Source organism: Crassostrea angulata, chromosome 2, assembly GCF_025612915.1.
Source record: "Crassostrea angulata isolate pt1a10 chromosome 2, ASM2561291v2, whole genome shotgun sequence".
Classification (NCBI taxonomy): Eukaryota; Metazoa; Mollusca; class Bivalvia; order Ostreida; family Ostreidae; genus Magallana; species Magallana angulata.
The window spans coordinates 73,643,155-73,666,021 of record NC_069112.1 but is presented as its reverse complement, the minus strand read 5'-3'; the positions used below and the strand labels follow the sequence as shown (position 1 = coordinate 73,666,021).

The window sequence follows — 22,867 nt, the reverse complement described above, 5'->3', positions numbered from 1 at the left end:
CTGCTAAAAAAAGGAAAGTTCAAGTTGAATAGGTTGATTGTTAGTGGTATGTATGAGAAAGGAAGTAGAATATAAACATGGTAAATAGACAGGCAGGCAGTGGGGCAGTTATAGTAGCTAAATGATCAGGGTAGCTCACTTATAATATTCTATTCACCAATCTTTTGTTTAGATAAATCGAATTAAAATGTGTCTTACCATCACTGAATGTAGGTAGCCATTTTTATACATTCTTTAAAAAATATCACTGACGCGCGCAAAACTGCAATTTAAGCCACTAAAATGATTTAAACCCCCCCCCCCCCCTCCCCCCAAGCTCCTTCAAATCGAAAAATATACAAAAATACACCATGGCCCCAAAACGATAGTGTAAGTACTAGTATATCGTGTATGGTAAGATAATGGGATAATAGTTTTTGGGTTTTTTTTGGTTTTTTTTGTTGTTTTTTTTTTTTTTGGGGGGGGGGGGGGGGTGGTGTCGATAATGTATATACGGAATATGGCGGAAAAATACAAGGTGTCAATTAAAACACGTGGTATTGCTGCTGACAAGGAAATTCATGTATAATAATAACATCTGATACCTTCTCTGTCGACCGTCGTTTTTTGAAAACGAATTTCTTAAGGTACGAAAATAATATACAAACGTAAACATGTTGTTTCATATAAAAACAAGAAATATCTCTTTTTTCGGGTACAGAGAGTTGAAAAGATGACGGAAAGGAAAAACGAAATAATTCGTATGGTTTTTTTTTAAATCCTGAACTGATACATATAGACAGACTATAAAATGTTGGGTATAGCTGGTTATTTCATAAATACCCCATTGTACAATCACATACATGTATATACTCCTCCCCCCCTCTCTCTCTCTCTCTCTCTCTCTCTCTCTCTCTCTCTCTCTCTCTCTCTCTCTCTCTGCATGAAATACAGACGTCAAAGAAAGACAACCCAAAAAGACAGACCCCCAAATACAAATACATACCCCCCCCCCCCCCAACTTTTTCTCTTCACAAACATTTAACTGTTCTTAAATTCAAAGATAAAAAATTGAACTTTCATTGGTGCTGGTAAAAAAAAACCCGTATTTTTTAAGGGGATTTTAGTGTAGGGTAAAACTATTAAGAAAAAAACAAACCATAAACCAAAAAAAAAAAATTAGATGCCAAATATTTGTACAAAATGACAATAGTTGAAGGAGGTTGGACGGTCATCTAACTACAGATCAGATCAGCCTTTAACTGATATTTATGATATTTTTGGCCATTCTCTGTTATTGAGCATAGACAATGTCAAAATATTTTTGGTTTTGAAATCTAAATATTTTCTTGAATCTTTATATTAATGTACAGAACTTTTATCTAAAGGGGGTAAATATAGCCTATCATTGGCCATGATAATCTAGCCTTTCTTATTAAGGTGAAATGGGACATCTGTCGATAATAATATGGATTAAAGTACATTATTAATAAAATATTGTCACCGGTTTGGAATTTTCAAATTTTACAATATTCAGCAAAAAAAAAATATAAATAAATAAATAAATAAATAAATAAATAAATACGTTTTAAAAATTGTTGGAAAGGTAAGTTTTTAAAATCCCCGTCGAGTCTCGAACTCATGACTTACAGAATTGAAGTGAACCCCCTAACCCACTGTGCTATGTATTTTAGGATAGTTTTGGAAAAGAAGCTATTTATAAGATTACAATTGATTTTATTGTTTATTTCGATAAATACTACGTCATACTATGGAGGTGTCCCAAGCGATCTTAAGGTTGCTCACTACATATGGAAATATTTTCTCAAATCCGCAGAAAATTACTTCATAATGATAGATATCATAATGGATAAAAAGTATATATATAAATTAAAATAGGCAAAAAATGTGCAATTTTGGATGAAAAATACTTTTTCGAAAATTTAATTCAGTAAACATGAACAAAGTGGATTCAATCTCATGATCTGCGGTTCAGAAGCCCAATACTTTCACCACTGATCTACGACGATATACAACCCAACCGAACGATATAAACAGTTTAACAAAACATTTAAATAGCCATTTTGTGACGTAATGTCTTAAAAAGTATAAGTCTGAATTAATGTAGTGAGGTACCTTAATTTCTTTCAGTGTCTTTTTGTGTCTGTAAGGAACGAGCGACAATTCTGAACAAGGATTGTTTTTCCTTTGATGCAGTTGCCAACAAAATTAATTGGCAGCGGTGGGATTCGAACCCACGCCTCCGAAGAGACTGGTGCCTTAAACCAGCGCCTTAGACCGCTCGGCCACGCTACCCATGTCTGACTGTAATGATACCGTTATTAATATTCTTTATTTTTTTTTTCAAAGCAAGATTTACCCGAGCAAGTAAAACCGTATCGTAAAACATAAACAAAAAAAGACATATTTCATTAATTTTTAAAAAAAAATTGTTATTGTTTTTTAGAATTTTTTTTTATTAATTGTGTAACTCAACAATTTGTACATGCTAGCCCAATCCTCGCTTAATTTAGAAGGTGATCAATTAACAAACCGCCGTAAATTAACCGTAACTTTTGAGATATATTTTGTATGCCGTAAACTAAATAGTTTAGAAAGACATACTTATGTATTAGCTTTGATTTTGAATATTTTCCTGTATAACTAATCAAAACTCTTTTTCTGAGAGAGACAAATAAAGTCTTAAAACGAGTCTCGACTATCAAGCCTTCTTAAGCGGGTCCCAATAATCAGTACTTCACGTGTGATTCACTATTTCATGTACTTTATATTATATTTGTACATGTATGATACTTTTTTTTCTTCACACATAACAAGATGACTGCATGCATTTAGCGCCGGGTTTTAGGCCCTTTTCAGTCGTTTTTGTTGCGTATATTTCTTAACCTAATATCACGTTTGTTAATTGTTTTAAAGAGTCTAGTCAATTTCCAACATCAATTAAAGTTTTAGACTGTGATACAATGAGCCTATTCTATGCATCAGCCCTTGGTTACAACAGGGAAAGCGAAAGTAAGAAGATGCAGTTTTGTTCACATTTAAACCATGAGCGAATGTTTGTTTATTAATCTCCCTTTGACATAACTTTGATGATGCAAATATACAACTACTGTTAAACGGAGAACAATAGACAAACACGCACTGATTATGTATGAAGTCAGTATAAAAGTGGGCGTCCTCATTATGGTGTGGAGATTCAAGAAATCGTGATGACCCCCGCCTATGAAAACAAATTCGTACTTGGTAACAACATACTTTTATTTAACGCAATTATGTAAAGTTGCAGGTTAGATGTTGACCATTTCTGCAACTGAAAGAAAAAAAAATTCATTTACAAGTTTATTTTCTCGCAAATATTGCATGTCATTAAATGCAGTCATCCTTTATTGACCTGAGCAAGATTTCATGCAGATATCTTTTAGAAATATGTTAATTAAAGTTTTAAAACTCATATGATTGATTGAGTTCTTATAGATAGTTTAAAATTCTAATTTCTGAATTGTGAAATACTGGAGAGAGAGAGAGAGAGAGAGAGAGAGAGAGAGAGAGAGAGAGAGAGAGAGAGTTACTTTTGGAAGAAAACGATGTGTATATACCTAATTGATAATTTTGTTGTAAAATGATTTTGAAATGCACACTCACAATTGTTTCCTTTACAAGATAATATGCATAATTAGATTATAAATATTTTTCATTTAAGTTTTAGATATTTTGCAGCTAAGAGAGATAACTTCCTTAAATGTTTTGTGCATTCTGTGACACTTTGGAGTTGTTTTTTTTTTTTATTGTGAGAAATATTTTCAGGACTTAGAAGAGAGTTTATATATCTTGTAGAATTTTGAACAACGGACATGCATGATGCACATGGGGACTGCAAGGTGTTGAGCAGCTCGAAGAACTTTTTGGAAAAAAAATTATTTCTGAAAGTTCTTTCAATTTTCTTAGTCTTCAGTGTGACAATTATTGTTTCAAACATCGTCGATAGCAAATATGCAGAAGAAATGTTTTTGCAACGTTTTGTCTGTCTGTTCATGATTTAGAAATTGCACTGAATAAATTGTCAAGGTCGTTTTCAGAGTCTTTTAAAGCTGAAAATAAAATGGTTTGCAACAGGAAATTCATTATATATCTGTGTCATCTTTGTTGTATTTCAGGAGAGATAACTCCTACATTCTGATCTTGATTTCTTTTACGGAATAAAATGTACAACATGCATATGATCATATAATAGTGAATGTACAATATAATTATTGAAATACAGTATTTTAGAAACAGTGCGTGATGCTTATTTCACATCATGATTTTGTTGATCATCAATTTTTAAACTTATGAAAATTCAAAGCACACAAACAATTGAAATAAATTATAGTTTGTGTCAGTTATAGTACTAGTGCTTTATAAAAATGTACATACGATGTTTGGGATTGACCAACCTTAAATAAAGATGAAATAGTTATAACACAGTTAAAATTTCTGTTTTATTGTTTGTAGATTTTTTTTTATTTTACATGTTATAATAACACAGAAACAACAAAATATTTACAATGAAAATCTGCCGCGTGTATAGGTTTTCTCCTTCATTATTTGAGTTCCGTCTGGGCCGCAATAAATATATTCAGAATAGCATGAATACATGAAAAATGTTATTGTTTTAATATTTAATATTTAAAAAAGGAACCAAAACGCAAAAAAACCAAAAAAAAAAACACAAAAAAAAACAAAAAAAAAAATAATAATAACAAAAAAAAATATTAAAGAATGAAAGGAAAAATAAAATGACATCATACATTGCTTAAGATAAACACTCTGAGGTCTGTGCTGGTGTATAAATGAAAAAAAAAAACGAGTAATAACATTCGTATTCCGTTTCTCCTACAAAAATATGGATGACGCGAGAGATTAGTATAATTTACCAGTTTACAGAGTGATATATTATTGATATTTTTTGTATACAATTGCAAGACAAAGGATAATTGGATAATAAATAATAAGCTTGCCTTTTGTCATATGATGATAAATTGTAAGTTAATTTGTTGTTTAGCATATACATGAACACATTCATTCCTACATTTATAAACCCATCACCTCATTCATTCATACCGACAGACAGACATAGAATATTGTTGTTTAATTTAGATCAAAATTTTAGATTAAATGAAAATTTTTTTTAAAAAAAATGTATTTTAAATTCATTTCTTTTAAATTCCTATTTCAAGTTAAATCTGCTTTGTTTAATTTAAATCGAAATTTTAGATTCAATGACAAAATTAAAAGAATGTATTTTGTATTCATTTTTAAAAATTCCTATTTCAAGTTAGACCTGCTTTGATATTTTTAGTCTAACGGGTCACTATGTTAGGTCGACAACGTCATAGCAAAAGCAATCCACAGAAAAATAAATTTATTGTATGGTACAAATTAATTACATTGACCTCATTTGTAATAAAAATCCCCCAAACACTCCGGATCTAAACAATTATCATTTCCCGTTGAGTAATTGTAACAAATTGATGTCATTATATAACCGTAAGGCGAAAAGAGCAATCCCCTGTCAAACGCCACTGCGCTTATTAAATATCTTCCATAGTAAATACACGCCATAATTCATGACACATTATGTAATTCCATAACCTCAAGCTGGTTAACTGCAGTGTATGACGCAAAGTCTAGCTGAAAATCAAGCAACAATCTCTTGTACCGTTTGATCCGCGCGGTTGAGTTGGCTGTTTTTTTTCTTCTTCTGAGAAACACGAGCATAGGTGTTGCAGCCCCATTATCTAGTTCGCAGGGTTAGACAAGCGCTGACCGCTATCTAGAGCTGTCAGAAAGTCATATTAGCGGATACATCTGACGTTTTAATATCCTACTTTTATCTTCTGATCATGTCTTGCCTTGCTCAGGTGTGAAAAGTGAAATATTGCTCTCTCTCTCTCTCTCTCTCTCTCTCTCTCTCTCCAGGAATAAATATAAAAATAAAATCTTAGTTATGCTTCCAGTTAAATATATATCTAGTTTTATTAAAACATATTGAATCTATATGATGATGAGGATTTTTAAGGAAAACAATGTTACATTCGATAAAACCGATAGATGCAGTGATTAATTCTTAGAGTCCTTTAAAATGAAAATTTGGTCAAGATACTTAAAATGGCCAACAGTTAATTATATTTTTATATTTGTTATAGTATGCGTATGAAATTCATCCATAAATACATATATACATAATACATAGATGCATATTCATATAGTTATGACTGCATTATATGACTGGTTACCATATTGCAACATAATCATTGAAGAGCGAAAAAAGCGATTTTTTCTTCTGTCAATACAACCGGTTTTTTTTTTTAGAAAAAAAATGTGTTTAAGTTTTATGTTTGGTCACGATGTCGCGATATATGTTTCTAAAAAATGTATAGAAATAGTTAATTTTGGGAACGAAGTGCGTTTATCTAGATTGCAGGCATCATTGCAGATCTTAACCCAACCTTTAGAACATTCTAGAATCTTTAATACGAAAATTTCAAAATAATTTTTAGAGACATTGCACAAGGAACCTATTCAGAGTCAAGGATCACAAAAGGTCAAAAGCAAAGGTCATCATGAATAAGAGTTCGTTCTGACCTCGTGACAGGAATATACAAGAAACATGTTTATATTACATATAAACACAATCACATTGGCACTTTTATATCTCGGACAGTGCACAAATATGTTGGTAATTACGGCGCTAGTTTGTCGTTCTGCAGTGACTGGATATTTGTCCTTAAATCGATCGACCCCGTTCTTGGATGGATTGTCCCCCATCATTATGTCATGTAGTGCTCGTAAAATGCTGATACTTTGTATTCGGTGGATACGTAATGTTTATATAGGTTTAACATTCACAGCAAATATCCTGGCAATGGCGATTATCACAACTCTAAGACACCTCCCAAAGCATTAAAAATAGATAAATAAAAAAGTTATATTGGAAAAATCAACAAATACACTGACTTCGAAATTTTGCATATGGCTACAACAGTTTCAAAGTTCCGCTTGATGTTGCTCTTAAGTACTACTCTTTTGAACTGAAACTTTTAAGTATCTTTTTTTTTGCACAAAAATTCCGTTAATATCATGCACAAAAACCCCGATTAATATATCTCTTCTGCATTTTGATTCCATATGTTAATACATTGTTAACATAAGACCAGATTTGCACACTTAGAACGATCTTGCAAAAGCACGTTTATGCTGCATCAGAAATCAAAACATGCACTTAATGTCCAAAATCCTATTTTTTTAAAGATTTACAACAAATGTATATATTTTAGATAGAAGTGGTTTCATTTAAATACTTTTTTGGTCAAACTTAATTCGCCACAAATAACTCGCTGTTGATATTTTATCGTTTGTAGAAACGTTAAGAAACCCTAGACAACCTAATGTAGACTGTGAATAGACATCAAATACAACATTGATAGATGAACATACTTCATCATTTTCAAGCAAAAATAATCTCAACTAATAACAATAATTAATGAGAAATAACATGAATATAGTGATTGTATTGTTATGAAAGTATTTGTACTAGTACATGTCGAATGTTAATAAATCATGGTTTGAACTTACAAATATATTTATATAGGAAAAAGAAAACAATGTAATTGCCCACTGCATAGCATTTCTAAATACGAAACCATTTCAAAGGCCGGACTTTCCTTATTCGTATTGATGCCTTATACTCACATGAAACATGCACATATATTCAACTGCAAGCTCTTCATAGGGCCAAACTGATTACAATTCATTTTTCCAATCGTTTAAATTCTCTGTGTGAAATTGCAAAAATCAGTTAACAATCTTTATTTTTTAATCGCCATCCATTATAAAAACAAATATTCAAACACCTTGCAAATGTTTATATTTGGAATAAATGTACTCTTCTTTTTCTAGAACAATACGAATGATAGTTTTAAAAAAAACAAACCATTATGGCTTTTGAAACAACTAAATAAACAAGAAATAAAAAAAAAAAAACAACCAAACAAACTCAGATTTGTTTCAGGATTCTTTGCATACTGTGGTTTCATTAATATTCAAGGGTATCAATTTTCGTGGATACAGTGAAAATCACAGTTTCAAGGATATGTAAATTCGTGGCCAATGACCCCCGCAATACAAAATGTTAATAGAAATTGCATTTTAGTGAACATTTAATTTCGTGGATCAATTTAAAAACGAATTCCACGAAAATTGGTTTCAACGAAAATTTGTGAAACCACAGTAATTTGTTACGATGCTTAAAATCATCGTACAGTAGTGTTCACTGTAATAAAACTGCTATTGTTTTGTATTTCTGGATCTTTGCCTACATCCCACAGTGACTTTGCACATTATAGACCGTGTAGTTATATAACTGGTGTCAGATACATGAAATAAAATAAGGCATACGAATTACAAATTACGCGAAAGGAATGGATAGGGGAATTTTCAACTTATATGTTTCAAGTATGTCAACATCATGGCATTTAAGTATTTCCCTTCGGGTACCCACAGTTAAACTGTCTTTTGTACTAAACTCTAAAAATGTACAATAAAAGGTACACACGGTTTCTAGATGATTGTCTAATTTTCTTGCATATAATGCAATGAAATCGTGAAGACCATTCATTTTATTTTAAATTACTTTCTTAAGCAGCCGATAATTATAAATCTTAATGCATATCAGGGAGCTTGACAAATGCTTGACAAATACAAACACATGAAAAATTTAAACAACATACGAAATTGATATTGATTACCAATTAAAGATTAACGCAATCGAGTATATCATTTAATTATTTTTAAAATCCCCCTCTTTAGGCCCCTCTTATTCCGATGCAGCTCTGTGATGTCAGCAATGGACAGTTGATTGACATGTACGGCCAGTTTAGCGCGCGCAACTATAAATAAATCACATGACCTCTTTCGCCTTTGCTTCATTCTGTGCAGGACTGTCTTGATCAATCTGCCCGAAAGTCCGGGAGAGATTTCACCACCAGACAGGAACTATGGCCAATTATTCCGTGTGGATACTAGCGGGAGTTTGTATTCTAGGTAAGCAATCCTACATTTCAGCATCATTAATTTTTTTACTTTTTGTTTGACTTCTATGTAAAAAAGAAATTGAAGTATTTCAGTTTCACAGTTTATTCTTTCCTAAACCAGAATTACAGATGACCAAGATACATTTTGCCTGTCTCATGCTTTTGAGCTTCATTACATAAATCATTTATTTTTCTTTAGCATTTCTTTTTTAATTATCAAAAAAAATCTGATTAAATGGGAGCGGGTTTTTAATGTCTTAATTAACAATTAAGCGTTATACAAACAATGTTATTAATTGTGTAACATAATTGTACGAAATTAATATTTTGCAATTGCGTATAAACTAGACATTGCAACTGCTTGAAATTACTTGAATAATTAATGCTTGCTAATTTGCATATCGATGTCAAATCGTTAAAAGAATTTACAGACATCTCAGTATGTTTGATAAAATGTCAATTTAAAACTTTAGTACCATCAACTTATTTAGTCGAAATCAAACAAAAATCGTATCTCCGATAACTCAAGATATCCCGATGAAACTTGTCCAAAAATATCTGACAACTGATCGGACATTTGACGCAATATTACAGAAAGAAAGGGAACGTTTTCTTCAATGTCGCAGAACTGCATTTTGTTTATGATACATCTAACAATGTTCCAGACAACTTAACAATGGACGACATCAATTTGCTCTCATATTCTAATAAAGCGGTCTTTTGATGAACATATCCTTTGTGTGCTTTGATGTTCATTGTGTTTTTATCACGTACAAAGTAATAAGTTTGGTATTTCTTTTCTTTTGTAGCCCTGGTACAGAGCGGTAAGTTTACATTCACCAAGACTTTCCAATGACATGCGTTATACATACATAAAAATATTAAAGCAGCTGTCGTTTTGAGATCACATCAAGGCGGAATTAAAAACTGAGAAAAAATGTTTTACGTCAATATTGTGATAAAAGAAAATTATCAAATTACATGCAAAAGTATCATGTAATAATAACAATATATACTTACGATTAAGTTTCACACTTAGGAAACCAACTGCAACAGAATTCACTTTTCAGAATTAGTTATTCAATTTGCTCAATTTTAATACTTTTCCCTTACAATAAAAGTAGTGTATGATAATTAAATTGTGGTTATATTTAACAATTTACAGCACAGGTTATTTCCTAAATTCTTATCAAGGAACTCATTCAGTAAACTTACTTAAAAGGACTCGAAATTTTTTAAGATTCAGCTTTTGATTAAAAATGTGTAGCCTTATTTTCCTAGCAAAGAAGCAACAAAAAATGTAACCTTTACATTAAGAAAAAAATAGCTGGTCAGTAGATGAGCGAATCAGCTCGATCTTTATGTGTGTGAACGTCTTTACCACAGAAACACAGACAGATTCTGACCACAGGTCTGTCATTTGTGTGGTTCAAATTCAAAAGCTGGCCATGTATGGTTCATGGTCAGTAGCATGGCGCTCATTTATCAAAGATTATTGACACTCGATCCCGATCAGCTCAGGTTGGCAGCCTGTGGTATAGAATAACTATAGTTATTTTTGTTAAACATAGTACTTGCCATTTTGGCACAATATCTAGTAGTGTTATTTCAATATAGGGAATGATTCCTTACGTATAGACAAATATTACTTGTTTAATATAATTACGACTATCTATTGGCACAACATTTAGTGTGTTTTTTCAATATTGAATATGCTCTTTTTTTTTTAAATTTTGCACATTATTTTGTTTTATTTCGTAATGCAAAATGATTAGTTTATGGCCGAGTTGCAAAACAAAAGCTATAAATATAATCATGTCTTTTAAAGACAATGAATTTTTTTTTTTAAACTTTAGAATTGTTTTGAATATATAAACATGTTTAACTGATTGGTGATTAATTTTTTTCTATATCTATTAACTTTTGTTTTATTTTCATACCAGCACAAAGCCATGGATATAAACGAAGTAAGTCATATTATGATCTTCTCACTCTTTTCATGTATGTAAATTAGATAAAGTAATCTTCCTCTCTATCCTTGCCCTCTATTTCTCTTTCCACCGTTTTCACTGACATCGCTTGCCTCATGACTATGTCTTTAACTCTCAATAAAAAAATAAGGAATGGTCACTTTTGACAAAACCGTCTCCATAATAGCGAGTATGCTCAATGAACCTTAAAATATCACAAAGATCTTGTCAGAAATGACAGAAAGGGCCACATAATGTTTGACATATGTGACCGACGAAGTCCGACTGAGTGCATGGACTCGTTCTACGGCAAAGGAATTTTATGTTGGAGAAACGTATTCTGGTCTTTGCAAAAATACAAACCGTTCAATGCAAAAGACGTTTTTCTATTGTTTCCTTCTTTTTTATCACACAATAAGATCTTTGCCATAAAAACAAAAAAATGACACCCCTTGAAAAGGAATTTTTTCAATTAAAATCCAGAAAAGCCAATTGTTATAATGTGTATATATGTTTATAACTGAACGAGGTAGATAGTGTTTCGTGTATCGTTTTAAATGATGTAATTTGACCTTGTGACATGTAATGTTGTCATAAACTGCCCGTAGGGATTAATACATTGAGAGTGTATATCTTTACATTATGTTGTACATTGACAATAGCAATAAACACGTCTTGAGACTAGGGATAATTTTCATTATGCAATATTTGGATACACATAAACAGTGAAGGACTTATATCATTACAAAACTCTGAAAGGTTAATGACTTATTAAGTTGTCTAGTGTATATGTTTTTATTATATCAACATGACCTGTAAATTTTATGAGACGTCCTATTGAACATCTAACCGTTGTATATGTGACACATTAAATCTTGTAGGTCGTAAATGGCTTAGAAGAGTTTTAGTCCAGATATATGTATTCATCACGTGATATTGATATTTTGCCAATTTGTTAAATACAATAAAAGGTAAATTAAAGTTTGTTTTCTTTAAAAAAAAGGCATCACATAAGTAGCAATCATCAACAATTATAATAATAGCCAAGCATATTTAAAAAAAAAAAGTCACAAATTGTCATTGTAAACCACCTCAACCGAACTCTTTTTACCTTTAAATTCTATAGCTCCCATAAAAACCTACTCTTTTATTCCCTCACACAACTCAGGTTTACGACCATGCATACGTTTTTCTCCCTTGAACAACCAAGTCATTGAACTCGTAACACCTGTCTGTAGAAATCAACACTGTGGACCCTTTTTATAAGTAGAGCATAAAACAATAAAATACACATCTTGGGCTTGCAAATATTTTATAGATAATATTTAAAAACGTCCTGGAATTTTCATATGTCTGCTGTCAAGTTTAACCAATGCATGATTTTGGCAACTTTATTTGAAAGGGTCTTTTATCTATAGTTTTTAAAACTATTTCATAAATATCGAAAAAGAAATTTATAAAATCAGTTTACTAATATCGTTTTAACTTCTTTTTTTTTTCAATGTAGATTACATGTCAAACTACAGATACCAACGACCATCATCGTACGGTACGGATTTTTAAAGAAATTTCTATTAAAAGAAATATCAGTAATGGTTAATATTTGAAATGTACCCCTTCACGGTAACAGCGGTACCACTCTTTTGCAGGGAAAACTACTTTGTTTCGTAAAATATGATGTAACGTTATTTTTTTATTTGCGTCAATTAATTATCTACCCTCTAAAACTTCGGTAAATTATGTCAATTTTCCCTGCAAAAGAGCAGTTCCGCAGATACTATAAGGGGGTATATTTCGATTTTAGATTAAAAACCAATTTTGATATTAAAAATGATAAAAAAAAATTACAATCTTTATTAAGGAAGTACTCTTTATTACAAATATGTTTAAAATTCCCTTTTCTTTTACAGGATATTACAACAAAAGATACTACAGACCAAAGACCATTATAAAAAAAGGTACATTCCTAAGCCGTTTCTTAACACCTACCGTAACATATGAAATATTTAATTTCTTCAATTGACATTACGCCAAGCTCATCTTTTGCTTTAATTAGGGAAATATAAACAATAACTTTTCTATTAATTAAATCAATTATCTAATTAAGTAAGGGCTCTATTCTTAGCACCATTTGCTGTGTTCTGTCTTGCAACTTTCCTTCGTTATGTTAATCATTTTTAATTACAGTTGCAGTGCCAATTCAAGGCAGCAACTGTTGAACTTTTTAACTTTTACTAGACAGACATATTTTTTGTTTATAGCTGCTTACAAAATTTGGTCGCTCTCTGATGCTTTGCCGACATTAAAAGCATGAGAGAGAGAGAGAGAGAGAGAGAGAGAGAGAGAAAGAGAGAGAGAGAGAGAGAGAGAGAGAGAGAGAGATTTTCAGTCTTTACTACACAATATGCATAAACACACACCAAAAGAGCCCGGCTTTCAGTACTTCAGTACTTTGATAATTACAGTTGCAGTGCCAATTATAAAGCATGTTCCTGTTTATATGTTAATTATTTTTAATTACAGTTGCAGTGCCAATTATAAAGCATGTTCCTGTTTATATGTTAATCATTTTTAATTACAGTTGCAGTGCCAATTATAAAGCATGTTCCTGTTTATATGTTAATCATTTTTAATTACAGTTGCAGTGCCAATTATAAAGCATGTTCCTGTTTATATGTTAATCATTTTTAATTACAGTTGCAGTGCCAATTATAAAGCATGTTCCTGTTTATATGTTAATCATTTTTAATTACAGTTGCAGTGCCAATTATAAAGCATGTTCCTGTTTATATGTTAATTATTTTTAATTACAGTTGCAGTGCCAATTATAAAGCATGTTCCTGTTTATAAAACAATCATCAAAAGAGTACCAGTTGTGAAAGTCAAACAAGGTAAGTTTATATTCTAGTTTGTTCTAATCTTTTCAAAAAGGGCGATGTGATATTTCACGCGTTCTCATTTATTTTATCCGGAAAAATATCATTGCAACGTCTTTTGAACTATAAGTTTCAAGACATACGTCCTTATGCGAAAGTGCCAAGACAATTAAGCAACATAAAATGAGAAGGAAAAAATCTATATTTGAATTAAATCACATTTTTTACTGTGTGCGCATTTTTTAGCTGAATTGGATTTTTTTTATATTATCCGTGAAAATTGGCCGTGCAATTCTATACATTATATAATAGAATTTTAAAAAAAGTTGGTTTTCAAAGTAAAAAAAATTAGGAGATATTTTTTTTTCAAAATTTGATAAAATCAAAATACATCGTGGATACGTTTTCATTGTGTTGTTTATCTTGTATGTTCTCCTTATTATAGTGCCTGTAACCATTATTCGCAAAGGTATAAATAAATGTTGAAAAGAAAGAGAATCTGGTCAGAAAGAAGCTTGTTTCTATTTTAGATCGATATTTTTGCTTTCGAATTCATTATTTTATTTTATTTTATCAATATAAAACCTATTTGTTCAAATCTTAAACTATGGAATTTTTATCCAAACAGTGTTTGCTTTCCTTTACGAATGTAAAGTCAGAATGGTATTCACTTAATAAAAATCTGAGCATTAATGCTTCATTTCCTGACCATAGTTCTGATTGTAATGTGGATTTTATATCTGTGTACGTGGCAATGTTTGTAAATAACAAAAGAAAGAATCGTTTCTGACATGCTGTGAAAAAGAAGAAAATGTGTTCATAATAGAGTTGTGAATGATAAGTGAAACCATTTAGTAGGACAGATGTCAGCTGCGACCTTTTCCTTGTCTTGCTTTTGTGCTTTATATCCATGAAATATTAAAGGATCATTAACAAACCATTTTCGGAAAATTTATATAAAAATATCTTATAATAAAATAACAGTATCTTAACACAATAATATTATGGTTATGCATACTGAGTGATTTGAATTTCAATACTCACAGTAATAGTTTTTTGGGGGGTTCAAAATTTTTCCGATGCTACTGCACAAAACGCTTACTCATTTATATAGCATAAAAAATGTAAACATGATTATAATGAAATGTGGATTATGTAAATGATCAACATCAAGTTAATGCTATGTCAAAGACAAATCACAAAATGTAAGAGGAATGCCCATTTTTTGCTTTTTTGGGGTTATAAATACGTCATTCATATTGATTAACTGTTCACAATCTTGGGATTTGGATCGATATTCCTCACGCTTTATTGTACACAGTAGTCTTACACGTGAGCAAGTTTAAACTGTATCAAATATATATTGATGACTTTATGTACAAATTGATAAGACGGTTAGAGATTGTAAAAGATAAAAAATGTTAATGCTTGTTGACCCCCTATTTTTTCATTGACTTAGTGAATATGCTAAAATAATTTTGTATTATCATTTAAATGCTTTTTCAACTAAGTATTAACAAAAATTATGTTCAATGAAAAAGATGACATAGAGTAGCTGTCTAAAATTGATTTAAAAAATTGTTATTTTCAGTTCCTGTTTACAAAAAGGTTGAAGTGGTAAAAGAAGGTAAGAACTATTTTATTGTTAGTATTAAACATCTGTGTTTGACATGTTAAGGATTTTACTCGAAAAAATGATATCTATACACGAAGCAGAGGAAGCAAAAGTTAATTTTTATAAATATACATGTATAATGCCTTCATGAGAATGAAAGTTATTATAACATGCATTAATTGATAAACTGCTGCAAGTATTTAAGCTATTTGTTGATCTTTTTTTAAGTGCCCAAAATCATAAAGAAAAAAGGTAACTGCATTTCGATTAAAGTTTTGCACATAAGGTACCCGCTTGAGTCTATTAGCTGCATTTGCTTCATTCATAGTTCATGGCAAACCACAAGTTTCATCAATGCTTATATAATGTAAACCAACTTCAATTTGCCATGACTGTTTTTTTTTTAATTCACAAGATATATTAACTGTTTGCTTTGAGGTTTTGAAATACACCATATCACAGACATTTGAGAACTGGTTTCTGGCGAGAAATATCCGCGCCAAAGAGACTCACACGATCCTCAGGATAATTTCTCGCATGCGAATTAAAGTTGGTTTATTCTACCAGAGGAAAAAGCACGTGTTGTTAATGTTGCTTAACAGTTTGTCGTATAACAATGTGTATTGTTGCTAACATTTATCTTATTTAAACCGAAAATTGTTTTGAAGTTTTCAAACAGAAACGTAAAAAAAAAAATTTCAAACATTTTTTTATCATGGTTTTTTATCACATTTGTAATGCTTGATTTCTAAGACACCATTATTTAAAAAGGCACATGTTTGGTGTTATGGTACTTTTGAAATTAACATACAATACTCAAACAAATGCGAAAGAAAATTATTTAAATATGGAGCAGATAGCTGTAGAAACAAATATTTACCACCATGAAAATTATTGTATGAACTGAATTGCAAAGAAAGAAGAATGTAATTTCTGTTAAGTAAATTTAACATTAAAGATGGAGATAACCCTTCATTGATAGTAACATGGGTCTCACAACTCACAAGATATCTCACAAACTCACAGTTATTGCACTCATTAACCGAACAATTCGCTTTCTATTCTACATATAATACCATTTAGATTCGTTAGAATGAAAATTAGATATATTCTGAAATATGGATTTTAAATCACTAGATAAAATGAACGTTATAAACACATAAATATCACTGTATTCTAAAATTATAAACAAATAATATTTTTATGAAAAAAAAAATTAATATTGACGTAATTCTAAGCTAGATAGCGTCAAACAGTTAACAAATGCCTTTGAATCGAAATATTTCAAGAAAAACTTACTTTCAAATTAACAGTCCCAAGGCCAGTGAAAGTTGAGGTACCCGTCAGGATCCCTTACCCAGTGGAGGTCCCAGTTGAGGTCCCCGTTGAGAAACACATTCCAGTTCGTAAGTAACGCTTATAAATTTATTTTCCTTTGACCTTATTCTGTTAACAAAATGGAAAAAAGGAAATGTAAAGAGTATTATTTACCCAAAGATGGCTTTTTCTCCTTATAATTACCTTTTAATTAAATCTAATAACTATTTTATTTTTCATTTTAGCCGTACCGGGAGGTATGTAAAGCTTAAGTAGATCTTTAAAGTTACATATTTAGTTTTATTTAATTTGTCAACTTCAAGTGTTTCTTTTTAATAATATATTTGAATTCATATGATTTGATAAAGTGATGTAAAGAATAGAAAGTTAGGGCTTACTCTTTTTTTATATTACTTAAGCACATGCGCATATATATTTCGCTGATCGCCCTTTGAATAGTTGTACGCAATAAAGTTGCTCTTTGCTTATGTGGTAAACAAATACTATACAATATAACCAATGCAGTATGACATTTCTCCCCCTTTTACCTGGTATGATAATCAATGTTTAATACATTCATATTAAAGCTTTATTTTTCATTTTTTGAAAACATTTTAATCAAATTTTTTGAACATTGCATTAAAAAAAAAAAATTAACAAGATGGAAAGTTAACGTACTATCAACACTTTTGATTTTGTGTGGTATATCCATATACTCTTTGTCTTGTTAACGATAGACGTCGCTACTGCTCCAGCGTCGCACGGCCCCGCTTTTATTCAACCACATGTGATTGGTAAGGGGTATATCGAAATAACAAGTAGACTTTAAAATACTACCTATATAGCTAGTATGCAATAGTTATTTTGAATATCCGTAGAAACTAATTAATAATGATCATGAATTATCAATAATACAATATTTAGTTATCATTCTACCATTTGGTGACGGGAATAGTTACTTCAACCACCTAACATTTTTTTTCAAAGATGCATTTTATTTTGCTTATCATCTGCTAAAGAACTTTTGTAGTTTGTTGGGTTTTATGTGCTTAATTGTTTGCAAAACATGTATGTACTATAATATGCACCATAATGCTAGCCCGCCTGTATTGTAAGCTATGAAATGCATGATCATAGTGTAGTCAAGGTAAGTAGATTTCACAATCTAGAAGCTTCTTTGGGGACCACGAGTAACATACTAGACTATGATTAACGCATATCAGATCATTTTATGCGCGAAAGACAAAGTGCATTAAGCGTAGAGGCTCACACACGGGAACTGACTAAGCAACCTTACAGATCAAATACCAAAAGCGCTTAAACATGCACATCATGCGCGGACGCACTGCCAGTTTGCAAAGTCGCAGCAGAATTGACAATCCTATAGTCACAGAGATAAGAAAACTGAGGCAGGCTCTACCTCTCTCCAACAGGAAAGGGACATAATATTGGCCTACCTGGAGTAGATATTGGCATTGTTGACGGACCAGGAGGCCATTTTGATCTTGGAGGTGGTGGACATGGCGATTTTGGAGCCGGAGGGGGGCATGGATTGGACTTTGGGGGCCACGGCGGGGGTTTAGATTTCGGAAGCCACGGAGGGGGTTTAGATTTCGGAGGTCACATGGACATTGGCGGCCATGACATGCACGCCGGGGGCATGGACAAAGGAAAAGGCAACGGAGGCGGTGGCGGAGGCGGCGGTGGAGATATAAATATCGGACTCGGTCTTGGTATTGGAGATGGAATTGGAAAAGGCAGCGCGGGAGACGGAGCCGCCATTGGAGTAGGAGGAGGCCCAGCAGGTGCGTGGAATGGGCCAGGAGATGGTCTAGCACTCGGGGCAGGGGGTCCGGATGGGGCAATGGGGATAGGTATCGGAACACCCGGCGGTATGTCCATCGGTGCTGGTTTTGGTAGGCCAGACTCTGGGGGTGGAATTGGAATAACATCAGGCGCAAACGGTGGGGGGATCGGAATCGGGGGTGGGAATAACGGAGGGGGTGGTGGGGCATTAGGCGGACCAGCAAGCCTCGGTTTCGGAGTCGGACAAGGACAGAACGCTCTCGGACTTGGAATGGGATTAGATCAAATAGCAAGTACGTAGGGTGTCCATTTTACGATGTATCCTAACTAACAGAATAGACAATTATAAAGACAGCAAAATATGCCCCGGGATTTTAATTTTGCTGTTCATAAACGTTGTCTTAATTATAGTTGCATGCTTATCAAGGTAAGTTAAACAGAAGGTCAATTTTCCCGAATAAGGAATGTTTATATGCAGGTAAGAGATTATGAATTCTCATTTTGTAATAAATGACAAACAGTTATAGAAACAATTCAACATTTCTTTTTCCAGATACCATTTTAGTTTGTAAGTACAATAGCCACCCTGTGGTTTGTTTTGCATGAAGTGCAATCACTTCCTTTCAACGTTCATCCCAATTGCAAGAGTTTCAATACATAAATTTTATTATTAATGAACTATAAACAAATTTACTTCATTTAAATAAATTGAATTATAATTATGTTTTATATGAAACATGAGTATTTTCGTGAATTAAAACTTTTGCAAGTTCCTCCCTTTACCTGGTTCTGTTTCTTCGCTTGTTCTGTCCTTTTTATAAAAAAAAAATGCAATTTGATATAAAGTTGACAACGAAACGCACTCACGTTAAAATAAGGCAACCGCTTTTTACCTTTGTTGAGGAATGGGTACTGTAATTGACATGATTGTTTGAAATTAAACAAGGAAAGGTACGGTCTCTTGTTGTGTGGCTGAATTGTGTCTGGATGTGGGTGGAAACATTGTTCTAACAACTGTTGTGATCTGTCCTTTGTTTTAAAGATTTAATGTTAAATAAGACAATAATAAGAATCTTTCGAAAACTCATTTTTTTTATTGATATTGCGATATTCATATCTAAATATTATAATAGTTGTATAATTTATCAAATAAATCACTTGTTTAAGAACATAAAAGATATAATACTTAATGCGATTGATGACATTGTTTTAATTCGTTTCTTTCTTTTTTATTGAACAGCTGATGCCGATCATGGTAAGTAAACAAATGTTCATCAATTTCAATGGCTGAACATGTATTTATTCAGGTGAAAGATCAATCATCATAATCTTATAATTTGATATCTTGATAAAACAAATGTATAATTGACAAGTCAAGTTAACTCGGACAAACCAGTATAGAAAAAAAACACAAAAAAAGAAGTAAAAACATAGAGATAGCCTTCTTAAAAGGCATCGATGTTGTTAATTCTTATATCTTCGTATATACTTTTTCAGTACAAATCTCAGGACATCATGGAATGGGCGGGGGCGGAAGAGTCATTGTCAGTAAGTTATGCAATACAGTTATTGATTATAATTGTCAACAACTGTCAGTTGTTTGTCAGTCAGTATTTAACAAATTCATTTTATGTAAATACAGTGAATGAAATGATGTAATAGTTGGTCAGTATTGTAATGAAAGGTCATTTGGGTCAGGATTTTAGATGCTTTCGTAATCAATTACCATCAGATGTGATTGTAAGTTAGTATCAAAATCATTGAAATGTACTGAATAGAAAAATAAACTCATGCTCTACCAGGCTATTAAAGATAACTGATGTCAATCATTTAAGCTTTTTTTCAAGTTCAAAATATAAATCTTATCATCGCCTCTTCTATTATACTTCAGATAAAACAACCTTTGAATTCGGTCCACTATAAAACTGAAATTCCTGATGCATTTTGTAGCGTACCAAAGCTAATATAACTTTATTGCAAAGTTTTTATATCAAAAAAATGAAATTTTCCAAAATTATCAAACAAGAATGTTGTTTTTAACCAGATGACGCTGACTCGGTTAACCTTGGTGGGATGGAAGGGGGTCATGACCCCGGGATGGTAGCTCCAGTAGCCATCCTTGGAATCCAAGATTCAGGAAGTATGTCCGTTTAAAAGACCAAAACATTACGAATAAATGATTGCTTTGTAGTTTACACATTTAGAACCATTTTAACAAGACTTTAGACTTTCAGTAGGATGTACCTGTCAATTCTTGCGTCAAAACAAGTTAAACTGACGCTAGTTTCAAGAGAAATATACATCGATTGTGTAATCTTTGCTCAAAAGTCAGACATATCTTGTGGATTTCAAAGAGCCATGGCTAAGTGGCCTACAATAAAATAGACAGGCCTACATCTATTTATTTTTAACACAATTATCCGAAGTCGAAGCTCTTGGTAAAATGGTTCTATACAATCAGGAAATTTAAACTAAATAAAACACCCCGCAGAAAATATCCACTGCATGTAACATGTTACTTACTTTCTCTAAAATGTTACTGATGTTATTTAACGTACCATAACATGTATTTATTAACCTCTTAAGTGCCATTCGCTGATCACATGGGCGTGGGGAACGGCTGGGACAACGGCCACAACGGTTTCGACAACGGCAGAATGCCCATTATGGGCGGCGGAATGCCCCTTGGCGGCGGGAACGGATTTGACGCCGGCTTTGATTCCGGACTCGGAGCTATTGTTGATGGCGGACATGGAATCAGCAAGGGTGCTCACAAAAAAGGTAAATCAATGAAGTAACAAAAGGAATATTTTTGGGGGGCAGAAAAAAAGATTAAGGTTTTGATTTTTGATTTTGTATTTGATCGGTCATTTAATGGTTAAAAAATAGATATCTAACTCAATCACAAAAAGCGTAGGTAAAACTTTGTATTATATCGATATAAACAAAACAAAAATTCATATTTACCGATCATTTTCATTTATTTGCATTTGATATTGAACAGCATTTCAATTTTCACACATTTGAAACATGATTATGTCATTATTAATGCTTTGTTATTTTTTTCAGTGTAAAGCAGGATGGAGCCTAGACACTTGGGCGGGGGGATATTTCATTGTTTAATGTCATTAAATTATATTTTTCATTCCATGTTAATAAAATTACACAAACCTCATATGTTTCTTTTTTATGATCAGAATGATATTGGATTAAATATTCTAATTTTTTTTTAGAAGGATTAAGTTTCATTAACTTGTTTAAAGCATTTCTAATATGCATTATAAAACTATAAACGGTTATTCAGGAAAAAGGATTTAAAAAATTATAACAAAGATTGAAATTTAAAAAAAAATGATGAAACGAATGTAATAAAAACTTATTAAAACGCTGAAGTCAATGTCTAAATATACAATAACAAATTCAAAATTTGAATACAATTTTCTATATATTTAAATGCATTTTTAAAGCGCAAGTTTAAAACTTCATGACCATTGAATTCGCATTACGCTTATTCATAATACAGTAAAGTTTATGTTTTTTGTAAAGCCATTCTTTCATAAAACAGTTTCTTAAATATCATACCCAAAAATTAAGATGACAACCTTTCCTTAAATGGGAAAAAAGTTGAACATGACAATTGGAATGGGTTGAGTAAAGTGTGTTTGTTTTCACAAAAACGATAGGAAAGACAGAGAAAAATGGAGTGTCCAAAAGAAAGGGGAACTTCGAATTTGAAATATCATATTATGTTTAAAAAGTCGTTACACTATTATATTATGGAGACCAAGAAAATAATTTTTTAATGACGATAACTATAGATAAACAAGCTTGTCTAAGCCAGTAAGTTTCTTACTTTCTTCCGTAGCACCGTGTTTACAATGCAAGAAAAACAATATTGTCTTGATTGTTGTTTTGAAGCCTTAAACAAGATGTCATCAATTTAATTTTTTTAACACATGAGTATTAATAACGATATATACAGTCTACATATATCACGTGGGAATGATATGCTGTGCTTGGTCATTAACATTCCAATTGGACTCAGCCTCGCTAGTTAAAAATTGAATTCTTAAAATGTGTGGATCTCAGTTGATGATGAAAATGCTTTTAACCAGTTAACTTTTTTTTTTTAAAACAAAACAGTTAAAACCAGAGATATTCATTTTCATTCATAATATTAATGATTGGATTTCACATTTAACACAGTTAAAA

The 22,867-nt window shown here is 31.8% G+C and overlaps 1 protein-coding gene and 1 non-coding gene across 2 annotated transcripts; one reads left to right on the top strand and one right to left on the bottom strand.

The window, feature by feature from the left end:
* Positions 1 to 2,213: 2,213 nt before the first annotated feature.
* Trnal-aag (transfer RNA leucine (anticodon AAG)) lies at positions 2,214 to 2,295 on the bottom strand. Its single transcript has one exon. It is a non-coding gene; the product is annotated as a tRNA-Leu (tRNA).
* Positions 2,296 to 8,948: 6,653 nt separating this feature from the next.
* On the top strand, positions 8,949 to 21,830 carry LOC128172163 (uncharacterized). The gene is made up of 18 exons (XM_052837940.1): positions 8,949 to 9,081; positions 9,881 to 9,895; positions 11,015 to 11,038; positions 12,549 to 12,590; positions 12,952 to 12,999; positions 13,855 to 13,932; positions 14,363 to 14,386; positions 15,509 to 15,544; positions 15,761 to 15,784; positions 16,846 to 16,938; positions 17,095 to 17,106; positions 18,283 to 18,948; positions 19,209 to 19,223; positions 19,896 to 19,910; positions 20,153 to 20,203; positions 20,700 to 20,795; positions 21,242 to 21,436; positions 21,725 to 21,830. Exons 1-18 carry the CDS (start codon positions 9,036 to 9,038, stop codon positions 21,727 to 21,729), a joined length of 1,485 nt encoding a protein of 494 aa, XP_052693900.1. The 5' UTR covers positions 8,949 to 9,035; the 3' UTR covers positions 21,730 to 21,830.
* The last annotated feature ends 1,037 nt before the right edge of the window (positions 21,831 to 22,867 follow it).